The 13,574-nt window shown below is 41.0% G+C and overlaps 1 protein-coding gene across 1 annotated transcript in view; it reads left to right on the plus strand.

Moving 5' to 3' along the window:
• The window catches only part of ANK2 (ankyrin 2), a gene marked incomplete at its 3' end in the record, with an annotated part of 250,813 nt that overhangs the window by 172,154 nt on the left and 65,085 nt on the right, over nucleotides 1-13,574 (plus strand). Inside the window, exons 24-25 of the mRNA XM_081999639.1 lie at nucleotides 953-1,033; nucleotides 11,019-11,163. Coding sequence (XP_081855765.1) covers nucleotides 953-1,033; nucleotides 11,019-11,163 — 226 coding nt within the window. The remainder of the gene's footprint in view (nucleotides 1-952; nucleotides 1,034-11,018; nucleotides 11,164-13,574) is intronic.

Raw genomic sequence — 13,574 nt, forward strand, 5'->3', positions numbered from 1 at the left:
CACGAATCGCAGATACAGACGGCATGACATAAAGTAACAACATGCTAATAAGTTTGGCACTCGGGTTTCGGAGTCTATTGTATGTACAGACAGGAGGCATATGTCGTACCGCTTAGCTAAGTCCCAGGAAAATTTCCGTGAACTTCCGGAGGGATTGATAAAGTACTGCGGTTTTATACAGCGCAGAATTAAGGAAATAGCTTGGAAACATCCCTTTCTAATTCACACATGACTTCTTGCAAATTTTAATCGCAATGGCATCTGATAAATGTACATGTGTTTGCAAAAATTTTCTTTTGTACTCTTGGCAGTGTTAATTAATATTACAGTATCTCACATATGCCATTTTATGGTTGTTATTATTTCATGCACATGCTTTGTAGAGTGGCTAATTTCAAAAAGTCCTAGGGATTTAGGAACGTGGGTTACAGGGTTGGGTTTTTTTCCTTTTACGAAGAACACAGATGCCCTTGTGATTCTAAACGGTACTGGAACTTAATGGCTTTCATGTTCCTAAACTGCTTGTATTATTTTTTGAAATTAGACTTATGCTGATAAATGAGTTACACTCTTGAGAAAATATGGCATTTAGGTTCCAGATACTACTCTTTTTTTTTTTTTTTTAATGCTCGCAAAGCTGCAAGCGAAAGCAAACAAGTGTGATTCAAAAGAAAATATTTTCTGCTGCATCATGATCAGTGGAATTATTTCTCTTAGGCATGTTTTTGCTACATTTTCTCTGCTTGAAAAACAGTCAGCTACTTGTGTAACTATTGTCATAAATGGCCTTTGAATTGCTTATAGCCTTATGTTCACTGTGTTGAATTTTCTCCCAATCTTTTGAACTACCTTTTAGCCATCTTTAAATCCGCAAAGCCTCGTATGTCTTTCTGCTTCTGCAGGATTAATACAGGGTATTCCTTTTTCTCAAACCGCTTTGTATGTTGTACAGCCTTTAAACACTCTGATGATGAACGCTTCAGTGATGGTGAAGCTTATAGTGGCACAGGTGCTGTTAGCAGAAGTTCGTGGAGTAAGACTTACAAACTTTCTCTTTTTGTTTAACTCTGTTTTATTTTTTCTGTTGAAGCAACATGCACTTGCTTAATCTGGGTGCCTAACACTGCTCCTTTTCATTACTTTTGAAGTGTGACTGGGCGTGTGTTTCCTGAAAGGTGGGAGGAAGAAGGGAAGCCAGATAATCCGAGATTTATTATCTGTATCTTGAGTATGTTGGCAGAACTTACTGTGGCCATCAGGCATGACTAATGCTCTCCAGTGCTTTGAATTAACATTCTCTGCTGTTTGTCTGTAGCCAGCAAGCACGACATAGGCACGACATAGGTACGACATAGGTACTCTGGCACGTTGCTTCTCAGGGCTCAGTGCTGAGCACTCAGACCGATAGTGCCTCTGTGACCCTGCTGCAGGTTGCTAAGTAGGTTGGTCACACTTAAAGCACTTCACGCCATCGTCCTTGTAAAACCCGTTTCTAGAGGCAAAACGTTCAGGATGTTGCGAGAATTCCTCACGTGGACGGTACTTGTCACAGGAATGTAAAATAGCTGGCGGCAGGAAGACCGCAAAACTTTATTAAAAAAGTGGATGAACCTTTAAGGGGTGGTGTAGTCTTTAGAAGACGCTAGCAATAAGGTTTCTGTAATGCTGTGTTCTTAGCTGCTTTAAAGTGACACAATATATTCTGAAATAAATTAACATGACCCAGTAAACCTGCCAGCTGTAATTAGATAATTATGAAGTTGAGCATGAGAAGAGCACTTGAGCAAATAAGTATTTCAGCTCCCACTGTGGAGCTTGTTCATCACTGGTGGTAAGTATTTTGCGTTTTGCCTGGGAAACAGTTATATTGCATAATTATATGCTGTTACGTTAATAATCGTGGAATCATAGAACAGTTTGGGTTGGAAAGGACCGTTAGAGGTCACCTAGTCCAACCCCCTGCCATGGGCAGAGACATTGTCAAGTAGAGCAGGTTGCTCAGAGCCCCGTCCAGCCTGGGCTGGGATGTTTCCAGGGATGGGGCATCGGCCACTGCTCTGGGCAGTCTGGGCCAGGGTTTCACCACCCTCGTTGTGACCAATTTCTTCCTTAGATCTAGTCTAAATATTCGTAAAACAAATTTAAGTGCATCATCCAGTCTTAGCAGCATACAATAAAGGAACATATAACCTATGACATAGCTCGCCTTGGTACGTAAGGTCCTGCTCTGTGTAGCCTATTTTAAAATATTTTGAATGGACTGAGAATCCCACTAATTCTTCTTCAATTTTCATAAAGCATTTTTATGTTCAGCAATTGTATTATTAATCAGAATTCTTTACCTTTTACTGTACCTGAAAAAAACCCCAACTTTCCTTGGAACAGAACCAGATCATACTTGTTATTTAAAATCGCATTTGTTTGCTTTGGTTTTTTTAAATCAGATTACTGTTTTTCAGATGATGAGTATCAGAGTTAAGTACAGAAGCAGGTGTGCCTTGTTGGGGAAAGAGAAATACCCATGCCGATAACGGACTAGGTGAAATTGGATTCATAAAGTTTTGTGCAAGGATCAAGGAAGGAGTGGAAAAAAGGAAACTTCATAGGCTAGTAAAAACATGATTATAGAAAAATCCGACTTCATCTGCTGCAAGCGTGTTACGTGGCCCTACGTGTATCAGATATTCTACGGCATTAATAAGTCTTTTCCTGCTTTGTGACCGTCAAGGCCAAAGATGTTTCGGCACAGTTTTATTAAGCAGTTTGTTCATGCACCACAGGAATACACGCGTGCACGTGTCTGTTGCTGCTACGTTCTCTGTTGGCACTACAGTCTACCGTGGAGACTCTTTAAGGATAATTATCCACTGGTAATCGCTCAGCAGGGTGCGGGTGTAACACAATCACTGTTCGGAAGGTGATGGCCTGATCTTGCAAAAAAGATGAAGTGCTTCTCCCTAAGGGCGGAGGTTGCACTACAGCCTCCCGCAGGTCTAGCTGTTAGGAGATGCGCTTTCGGATACGCGTATCCATGCCAGCAGAAGCGCTGTGCGTGGATAGAGTTGTACTTAAAAACTGCATTTTTATCACCGTGTCCGGCTTAGCTGTTCTTATGGCTACGGAGTTTAGTTCCTTTAAAGCTGTTGCCACAAGAGAGGCGATTTGCACCTGCGGGATCCTCAGTAAAGGGCAATTCCTGCGAAGCCCCTCGCGAAACCTATTTTAGTGGCATCTACAGAATTAGCCAAGTTGAGTGCAAGCAGATGTTTCTGTTAGGGCTGAGTGAGTGCAGACACGCAGGAAAACGTAGGAAAGGCAGGAACCTTTTTTTCTTAATTGTCCCATATGTTAATATTGAGGAGCATGTTGCCGCTCCTCTGTACTCATTTCGTGCGTTATTTTCGTGGCGAAAGAGCTGTACAAACCGCCAGTGGTATATCCTTGTGACTCCCATCTGAGGGAGTACAGTAAGTGTAGTGCTGTGTACAGAGGATACAAGACCAACGGGCAAAGCAGGTTGTCGAAGAGCTCTCATTTGTGTCTTTTTGGGCCTCCTCATCCCCTCCTCTGTTTTCAGTCCAGTTAATTTTCAAAAGCTCTGGTTTCACTGTCTCTTGGAGACTAAGTTCTGGCTGCTACAAGAAGTTGTTATAGCTCTAACCACGCTTTCCCACATCCTCCATCATGTCAGCACAAACGTTTCACCATGTGGTGAACCAACGCAGAGAACTGATCTGTCTGAAAATTAATCTCTTTCTTTGTTCTGACAAGTTATTTTTCGGCCAGACTACCTTTGCAGGCAGAAGGTAATAGAAAGCCTGAAGTAGAAGGTGAGGCACCACCGTCAGAAACAGCACGCCCCTGAGATGGCTACCATAAAGGTCAGTTCACACCGCGCAGCAATTAATGCTGACGTGTCAGTTGCAGAGAAGGGATAGACAAATGTTGAGCGAACTATGATGTGCAAATAGTCAATGGAGTCTCAAAAATCAGTTGGATTCACAATATCCAAAGAACAAAAAGCGTCTCTGATGAGGCATGCTTGTCTAAAAGCTGCTAAAGAGTCAAGCCTATGCCTAATTGAGGCACAAGGTGATGTTGTTGGCTTTTTTTTTTTTTTACTTTTATGTTTCTTTAAAAAAAATTAGAAATCATGAAGTCATCTTAAAAAGAATGTGATTAGGACATTGAATTTGCTGAAGTGTTTCTAAAAATGGAAACAGCATCATCACGTGTCCTTAAATAATTTATAAAGTAAAATATGCATTAATGCCCACATATGAGAATGACCCAGTGTCAGATTGTTGCATTTTTCCTCTCATGGAGTTGCATATTTTTCTCCTTTTTAGTTTTAAGGCTTACTCAAAATTGTGATACTACATCATTCAGACATATTCACAGTACTAGTATCTGTGTAAAAATGGGGTTTGCTATCCCTTCATGTACGCGCATCAGTGGCAAGCTGGCATGTCTGTGAACTACTACGTCGCTTAAGGACATCAAAAATCTGTTCTTAGGTTCCAGAAAGCAGCTCACAGCTAATCCGGACCTGATTACATCAGATTAAAAAGGAAGAAGAACTCTTTGTGATTGAAAAAAGTTGTTTTCAGAGTAGACAATTCCCTCTGGTGTAGAGAAACTGCCAACGAAGAGAACCTACAAACGTATATCTGATGCAGACATACGCTCACAAAGGACTGGGAATTTGCTACTTTACAGACGGACACCCTGGAAGGGTTCAGAAATTTATTTCTGGTACTGTCGGTGGTTTCTAAATGACTCTGCGGAAGTCACTCCGATTACCTCGTCTTTCAGTTGTAGAATGGGATAATGATGAGCTGCTTTGCCCGGCACGTTGGGAGCTGTGAAGAAAATGCCAGATGTGTCTGTTTGCTTACCTTCGTACCTGCATGCCTGGAACTAACTGGCCACCTAGTTATTTTAAGGATAATGTGCTCTGGTACCCAAGACTATTCTCTTGTCCAAGTGTATCGCTTCAGATTTGTGGTGACTGCGGCGTGCCCTTTGATAAGCATACTGAATTCCTTAATAGTATCTATAACAGCAGCCAACAGCGCTAAAATAGGAGGGCGAATTTCCTGAGTGCTTCCGCACACGGCCTTAGAGTACGCTGATCCGATGGCATACGTGTGAGAAATGAGCAGTTAAGTCTGGGCTGAATTCATCGCCGTTGTACGTGCACGTAGTTCCACTGAAGCAGTGGCTCAGTTTGTTGGGAGACGTAAGGAATAACTTTCCCTAAACCTGGAAGTCAAAGTTGCAGCCAGTAACTATTCTTGGTTTTAGACTTAAGTAAGTTGCCGTTGGTGGACATTAAACCACTGTAAATTCAGAATAACACCGCTGAACTCATTCGCACTCTAAATTAAGCCTCTTATAACCAATAGTATAAAATGTAGACAAAGATTGTTGATCTTTTTGATCAACATTGATCAAATTTTGATTTGAAGTAAATCAAAAGCTATGTATTGATAATTTAACTGAAACCTTGCTTAACGAAAAGAAATCTGTGCTCAGAAAGAAGCAGCTGATGAATAAGAGTTGATTCTTAAAACTTCACTTATGATAACCTGCACAGTAAATATGGCAATGTCTACCTCCCATTTCCTAGAGATTTGTATGCTTTAGATGCCCTGTAAGGCTTGCTATGCAGAGAGTTTCTTGCTGGTACGTTTTAACAAAGTCATCCAAGATGAAGGGAGAGTCTTCTCTGGAAAGTTGCTTTTGTTTACATGGTATTGTTGAGGTTACTTATATTTTCTTCTTTTTTTTTTTTTTTTCCCATGAGCAAAATGAGAATTTTTTTTTCTTCTGAGTGCCAGATGTGCAAATGCAACAGGAAATCTGAAAATTGGTTGCCTTTTTTTTATTCATATGTTGTCAACACAAAAGGTTCTCAATATAATAGTTAGCTGCTCAATTTTTCTCTTATAACCTTACTGACACTGTTGCTAGGAATGTGAAAAAAAAAGTTATGAGAAAGTCTTGCTTGGATTTTTTCACTGAAATCTTTCACAGAGAATGTAGCTTTTTAAAAAATATCTGGTATTGTCATTAGAAAGAAATGAAATTATTTTTGTTGGGGTAGAATTGCTAAAGATTGCTGACTTGCCAACATTTTAGTAATGAAAACTAAGAGACTGTGGTTAGGTTGCAAAAATGTTGGCAAACGTTTTAAAGAAACTGCTGTTTTTCATTTGCATCGGTGTCGTTGACAAAAAGTAGAATTGACCAGATTAGCAATAATAAATGATGTCGGTAACATGTGTCGGCATGACCCAAACTACAGACACACATTTGTTACTGCAAAGAAGGACTAACGCGTGGGCATGACCAGGAGACGCTACTGTATTTACCTATACATTATTTCCTAAGTTGTTACCTTATGAGCAACGTTGAGCACTGAATTGTTTTCTTCAGAGATTGAAGCTATAAGGCGACCTACAATACCTTCTTCGCTGAAGTAAATCATAACCAGCATGTTAAAAAGGAGAAATGTATTTTTGACTAGTCTTCTCCATCTGATCTAATCTGTCTTTAAAGCTACTGGATGTTATTCCCGCTCATGATTGATAAAATCTGGTTGCTTTTACATTTACATTAACCTTATTTTGCTAAAGATTTTATGGCTGCTGACACTGCTTACGGATTCTTTGTAGTCAAAGTGACCTCTCCCAGTCATTACCTGTTCTGTGGGCAGCAGACTTCTTGGGCTGTTGTTCCCTGGAAAAACATGGCTCTGAAAGATGACTTGTGTGTCAGTACGTAACGTTTTACAAATATTTTTAAGAGCGCTACGGAAAAGAGGGGTATTTGCCATGTGGCTTTTACAAAGGCAAGATTAGAAAATACTTTGTGTCCTTGGGAAGAAGGAAAAGACTTTTTTCCCCCCCCTTTTTTCACTTTAATGAGTTCAGAGTCTTTGTCAGCAGGTTTGCTGGGACTCATAGATATAGGTGTTAGACCAAGCTTTCCTTCCTTAGTGCTTGATGTGTTTCGTAGTGTGAGGAAATTCCCTGTTTCATAGGAAATATTTACCTGGTCTAGGATGAATTTTCCTCTCCCATGAGAAGAAAGCAGTGCTCTGATGGAGCAAAAAGCTAAATCAGTTCTCTATCGCCTTCCCCAGTTTGTTCTTTTGATGTCATTTCCTGCCCAGAATTCTTGTGGGATCTGCTTTATTGCTCCTCTTGAAAGCAGAGAACTCGTCCGAGGCCCAGTTTGACTGCGCGTGCCGTGGTAGCCCCACCACACCTCAGACTTCTCAGCGTACCGGCCGGTATCGATGACCTTCCAAGGTTCTGCGGCTTAGGGAGGTGGGGATAGTTCGTCCTGGTCCGATTCTGAAAACGCAGCGCTTTTATCCTCTGTTACCTAGATCCAACGTAGCAACTTTATGAAGACCGTTGTAGCCGCCTGTGAAATACTGGAATTCATTCCGCAGCAGGTTAATTTGCGAGAAAAGCGGATCGAGGCGTCTCCCCCTCCCCGCAGATCCTGGAGGGTAGATGTAGAGGATTTTTTTTGTTTTCGTTTGCTTCACCTTCTGTCTTTCTGCAAGTGCTGCCTTGAGCTACCAATAGCCGACACGATGCTTGATGTTAAGTCGGGTATCGATATATGTGAAACCCGGCGTGAAACCGTACATGAAACCCCGCTTTCCTGACGGGCTAAAAATAAAGAAATTTAAAGCGTTAGCCAAAGTGTAATTCAGGGAAACTTCGGGGGTGGGAGGGGGCATTAAATAGAGGATTGACTTTAGGGAAGTGAAGATGTCCAAGGAAAGCGCCAGAGAAACTCTGCATTATATACATTCCTTTGTGGATGCTTCAGGACTTAGATATTCCATAAAAGATTGTGCTTGCCATAGCTGTCCCTTCTCCATCTGTTACTTTTAAGGAGCAGCACTTATGTGGGGAGCTGTACACGTATCTGCGTGCTGCAGAGGAATCAATAATTTTGGCAAACTCACATAACTGTATCTGGCTTTAAAAGCATCTGTTAAAAGCAATTTCTGGCAGTTTCTATCACAGCCCTCCTTCCTTTTTTTTTTTTTTTTAAATTTCTGCCTATATTTTCTCTGTGTGTTTTGTGAGAAACAATTCCAGAGAAACAATTCTTCTACAGCAATTGTATTTTGCAGTTCACTTACGTAGCAGGAGAACTGTAGGAATGGTAGGAACGGCCTTTGTTGAGGCTTCCCTAACCGAGATTGACTCCGTAGATGCGTATCCAGAATGGTGCGGTGAAATCTTTAAAACTGCTTACTTGATCAAACATTCGCGTAGCTCCCTGGTACCAGCGGATAATTTCTGAAAAAAAGCTAGCCTGTTTTAGAAACGTCCGTGAAACGCTTCTCCTTGCGAGCCGATACTGATTTGCTAAGCTGAGAATTGCATGCGGCTGGGTGCCTCAGAGCCGCTGCCTTGTAAGTGTTGCTTTGCATTTAAAACGCTTTTTGGATCCCAGCGTGGTTCATGATTGTTGCCTGATTTAAGCAGTGATATAGGTAGGGCATACTGGTCCCTTCGGCTGAATTTAAGACAACATAGAAGTACAGCAAGATCAGCGCGGGGCTGCAGTTTCGATGGTTTGGTAAAAATGTCAAAAATTAGCTTTTTGTTTCCTCTGTACTGCTCAGAGTAAAGCGAATATTTACCGTCTGAGTGGCCAGTCGCATCTGCCCGGGTGCTTCCCTTCCTCTTATCTTCAAAATTAGCAGCTGAGATCTGTTGCTCTATTTGGATACTATTGGATTCACGATATGCAGAAATAATGTGTGGTCAGCAAAAAGTGTAAGAAAAAAAAAAGGAGGAGTAAGAGCCATCGTACAAGTACTGCGGACTTGAGCAAAAAGTTAATTCGTTGTGGATTTTTGCGAGTCGGTTGGTTGGCTCAATTTTAATGCAGACTTTGAAAACAGCTCTGTGTGTGGCTTTGACAGGGACCGGTATGCTAGCAAGTAAGCTGTGTTACCAACAGATAAACGTTCTGAAGACGACGTGAAATATCCGTGGATAGTCTTGTTACTGTTTGCAGATGCTGACATCACATAAAACAGCTCGTGTTGCTTAGACCCATTATTGACAAGTCTTAGATGAGTGGCCAAAGCTGACGTAAGAGTAGAGTTTGGATTATTTTTTTCTAAAAGGATGTGGGTGTGATGAAAGGGGTGAAGATTTTGCCTTTGTTGCTTTTATAGATGGAATGTCTGGTGTGATTATAAGTATCTAGTTTATTTGAAATATAACTTGACATTCCTTTTACTGTGTGATTAACAGCGTTGCCTTAATATCTTCCAAATTTTCACTAAGCCCCGTGCTTTGTAATGTGACATTCCCAGGAAACAGGAGGCATCATCTGTCAGAAGACAGGAAACATGCAATGATTAAATGCATTTTATTGTTTTCTGTGAAACTGTGCCCAGTTTCTCCCTCTTAATGTGGGCAGATGGAATTTTCAAGAGCTTTTGTTGTTATACCGAAAAGATGTAGGCCTCATTTGTGCAAATAATATTTGTGTATACAAAAAAACCTGAGAACCTCCAAAGGTTACTTTGTTTGAGATGACAAATTGTAATTTATTTATTTATTTATTAGCCGAAACATCAAGCTAGAAAAACTAGCTTGATTTGTTTCATGAAAATAAATATCAAGGTTTCTTCCTTTAGTAGGGAGCACCACTCCCATAGCTTGTAATATCCATAGCGTTTTTGGTGGGAAGATGCCCTACCAGAAACAGCAGCAGTAACAATAATTATGTCTTTTTTGCAATTTTTCTTTATTAAGACTTTAAATCACATAAATGGCCGCTCTCCTGATGCCCAGATGAATTCTGTTTGAAACAGCACGGATACCACTTACCTGACCTTTACGATCCTTTGCATTTCCGAGCATATCGGGGTGAATTACCGCAGCTGGAACGTGGAGCCCCTGAGGACCGTTCCCGTACAACAGTTGCAATCTCCTTCATGTAACTGAGCTTCAGGTTCTTGACGTTTGCCCACGTAGCTTTGAAAATGAGCAAGTTTGAAGATGCCGGTGGCCTAGGGTCATGTTGTGCGGTTCTGTGGGCCACACCAAGCCGCTGGCAGGCTGATACAGGAGTAATTAACCCTTGGGAAAGTGGCCGAAATCTCCAGGCAGAAACTGCGGAGAGAAACCGTGTTGCGGGGAAGGAAAAGAAACGTCTACATGTTGCTTGGCAATGTAATCTGTTTTGTTAGTCTGCTGGGAGAAAGCAAACTGTGACTTCATAAAGACAGAATTTCCTGGGAAAAATAAATTTGGACCTAAAAAAAACCCCGACAAACCCCTGTTCTTCAGGGTATGTGCAAAAAGGTTACTCTGTCAGATAACCAAGGCTTTGATTCATTATGAATAACTTTTCTGATTAATGATCATTACCATCTATGCATGTGAGTTTATTTTCAGTTTCTGGATATTGCCATGTTTTAGAAATAAGAGGGGTTTTGGTGCTCACAGAAGGATGTTGGAACATGAGTGAGACAGCCTCATATGATGTGGAGTTTGGACAATGGAGAGTTTAAATTAGCATTTGCAACTATCAGGCATAAGGCCACAGAAAGCACCTTTTCAGCTGAAAACACACAGCTGACAGTCAAGTAAGTGGTTATATTTAATCATAAACTCTCAGGCTGTGATACAGGATAGCTGTGACCAGCGAGCTAAAACGCATAAAGGAACAGAGAGACAGTGCTTTAGAGAGTACCAAAGAAATTTGCCCCTTAACAGTATGTGCAACAGCAAAAATTAGATTAAATCTAATTGATTAATCACCTTGATTTTTTTTTTTTCTTTGATTTTGCTTGATGTGACAGTTTCATTAAATACATTAATTGCTCGTGGTTTGCAGTGTTTCTGGAGTGGAAAATGCCTTCCTGTTTATTGTGCCATCCAGCTGTGAGATCCCAACCTGTAAATGAAATCCGACTTGTGTGTGTGCTTATCTCTGTCCCTTCTGTGATTGGTTTAAAGGTGATGACACAATGACAGGAGATGGAGGAGAGTACCTTAGGCCAGAAGACCTCAGAGAACTAGGAGATGACTCATTACCAAGCAGCCAGTTCTTAGATGGTATGAACTACCTAAGGTACAGCTTGGAAGGAGGACGATCTGACAGGTATTTGCCTGGACGCATGTCTTTTCTTGTGATAATTCTGCACACGTTTTGTTATAAATGTTTGAAATCACTTTCTCGGGGTCTTGAACTCAAGGGAGACATGGGATGCGCTTGTCATTTCTTTGTTGGGTACGTCAGTATGGCAGTCACCACTTTGTAGGAGGAAGACGTGGTCAGGAGGAGTATTTCCTGACCGGTCCAGAAATGAATACATTTGGCACTAATACTGTACTCGGAGTCTAGCGAAGAATTTTTGTGTGATTCTTACTTGGTTCTTGAAGAGGCATAGCTAGCTTTATTGTCTTTGTGGTCAGGCAAAGGAAGAAGAGTCTAGCTGTCTGTGGAAAGGGCTTATGAATCATCCCCACCTCCTCCTGCCATGAGTCAGGGGATGGGTGGGGAGGTGGGCAGGGTGCTTTAGCATTAGGTGAGATGACTTTTTAGAGTAGTTTACTGACTACAGAGATAAGGACAGGAGCAATGGACTTTCCTTAGTGACTGAGTATATTGTCAGCAAGCACATTGACTCTTTTTCATCATGGTTGAATTAACAAGAAAGAGAATCATTTTCCTTCTACTGGCACAGCACAGTATCGATGTTGTACATTTAAAAAAAAAGAAGAAAAAAAACATGTGTTCAGTCCAGAAAAGTTACTGATTACTTGATCGAACAAGTTGAACTTAAACCTAGATGTATTTGTGGAATAATAATGCCTGTAGCTTTCATATTTTATTTTAAATTTTAGAGAATATCACTGCAGTCTATGAAAAATATGGAGTTCCCTTTTCATAAGCGTAGACTCAAACTGGCAGATTAACACCCACAGTTCTAGTTTAGAATAGGCTACCCAGGCATTCCTCTTTGAAAATGACAATGTCTGGTGTAAATCAGTAATGTCTCCAGGCTTCCTGCCTTTAGAATTGAGGTTCACTGAAGGGAAGGGAAAAACCCAACCAACCAAACAAAAAAAACCCCAAACCCCAAAACTTGAGGTCTTGGCAACAGAAGGAATTTTTAAGCTACCTCATTTTCTAGTCGTGACTGTTACTCTGGCGGCATTTCCAAAGCTGAGTGAAATCAGTAGGATCCATTCTGTTTACTTCAGTAGGCTGTGAATTGCTCCTGGAACAAAAGATGCCAGGAAACAGTTTGGTTTGCCTCGCAGCATGTGTAAATCCCTCATCATTCAGGTCTTATAAGCTTGGAGGCTTTGTTGGTTTTTAGACGGCTCCAGTGAATCCACTGAAAACAAAGTGACTGTGTGGCTTTTTAAGTCCCAGCGGATGTTTATGAACTACATCAGAATGCTTAAAAATCAAAACCTTTTATCAAGCGCTTTCAATGGTAACAAAGTTTGTTTGTTTGTTTGTTTGAATTTTAAAGTACTGTATAGAAGTGATTGTGCAAGCAAGCGTTAAGCGAGTTTCTGCTCCCAGTTAGAATATTTTGGCTTTTAAATACTGTCGGTGGATTTCAGTAGATTTTCACCGGCATGTAGCTGATGTGTTTTATTTTGTGTTGTATGAAAACTATTTCACATCCTGTATCAAGCAGGACTATATTGAAATGAAGCAAAACGATAAAGGGAGAAAGAATGAACAAAAAAAAAGTACATCTTTAGAACTCCACGGTCTCATTTTCTGTCACTGTCAGGTTACCGGTTATAAGAATTTTCACAGAGACTGCTTAAGTTATTTTGCTTCTGCTTTAACGTGATTTCCATCGCATTATACTGCCTTTGTTTTTTCAAGATACTCAGTAAAGTGAAATAGTATTAGCAGTCTAGACTCACGTAATCTTATGCATTAAACAATTTGATTTAAAAACATATCTTTTTCTTTTGTAACCATCTTCCCTATTTATTTTATTTCTCTCTCCCCTTCATTCTTTTTCATACGCTTTCGTTAGCACCATGCCCAGGTAGGTATTACACAGCATGAAAACATGTTGTCTCTATATTCTTTTACGGCACCTGTCTCTTCATCCATTTTGGAGGCCTGCTGTATGCCGGGATGTTGATTTGGAGAACCAAATGAACGCCGCCGCTGTCGGAGATAGTTGTAGCCACAAATGAGGATGATACGCAGTGGTGAATCCGGATCCAACAGTACTCTCTTTCTGGAAAGGTCACAGTATGGCATAGCCGCTGCCCCACAGGAACTTCCCTGGTTCCTGTACAGATGCTGTTCGCAAGGATCGGGGAAGTCGCCCTAGGTGACAGCAGCTAGAAGCTGTCCTTCTGTCACCGTGCTGCTGGGCAGGTTAGCCTTTTTCCTTCAGAGAAGCAGTGGTAGAGTAAGAAAAATAAAGAGAACGGACCACGCTGGCTGGATTCTCCCTCTGGGTATTGAGAGCCAGAACTGATTTATCATATCAGATCACCAGCATTTGGAAAGACCCCGTGTCATTG

Source organism: Phaethon aethereus (assembly GCF_964289735.1).
Source record: "Phaethon aethereus genome assembly, chromosome: 4".
Taxonomy (NCBI): Eukaryota; Metazoa; Chordata; class Aves; order Phaethontiformes; family Phaethontidae; genus Phaethon; species Phaethon aethereus.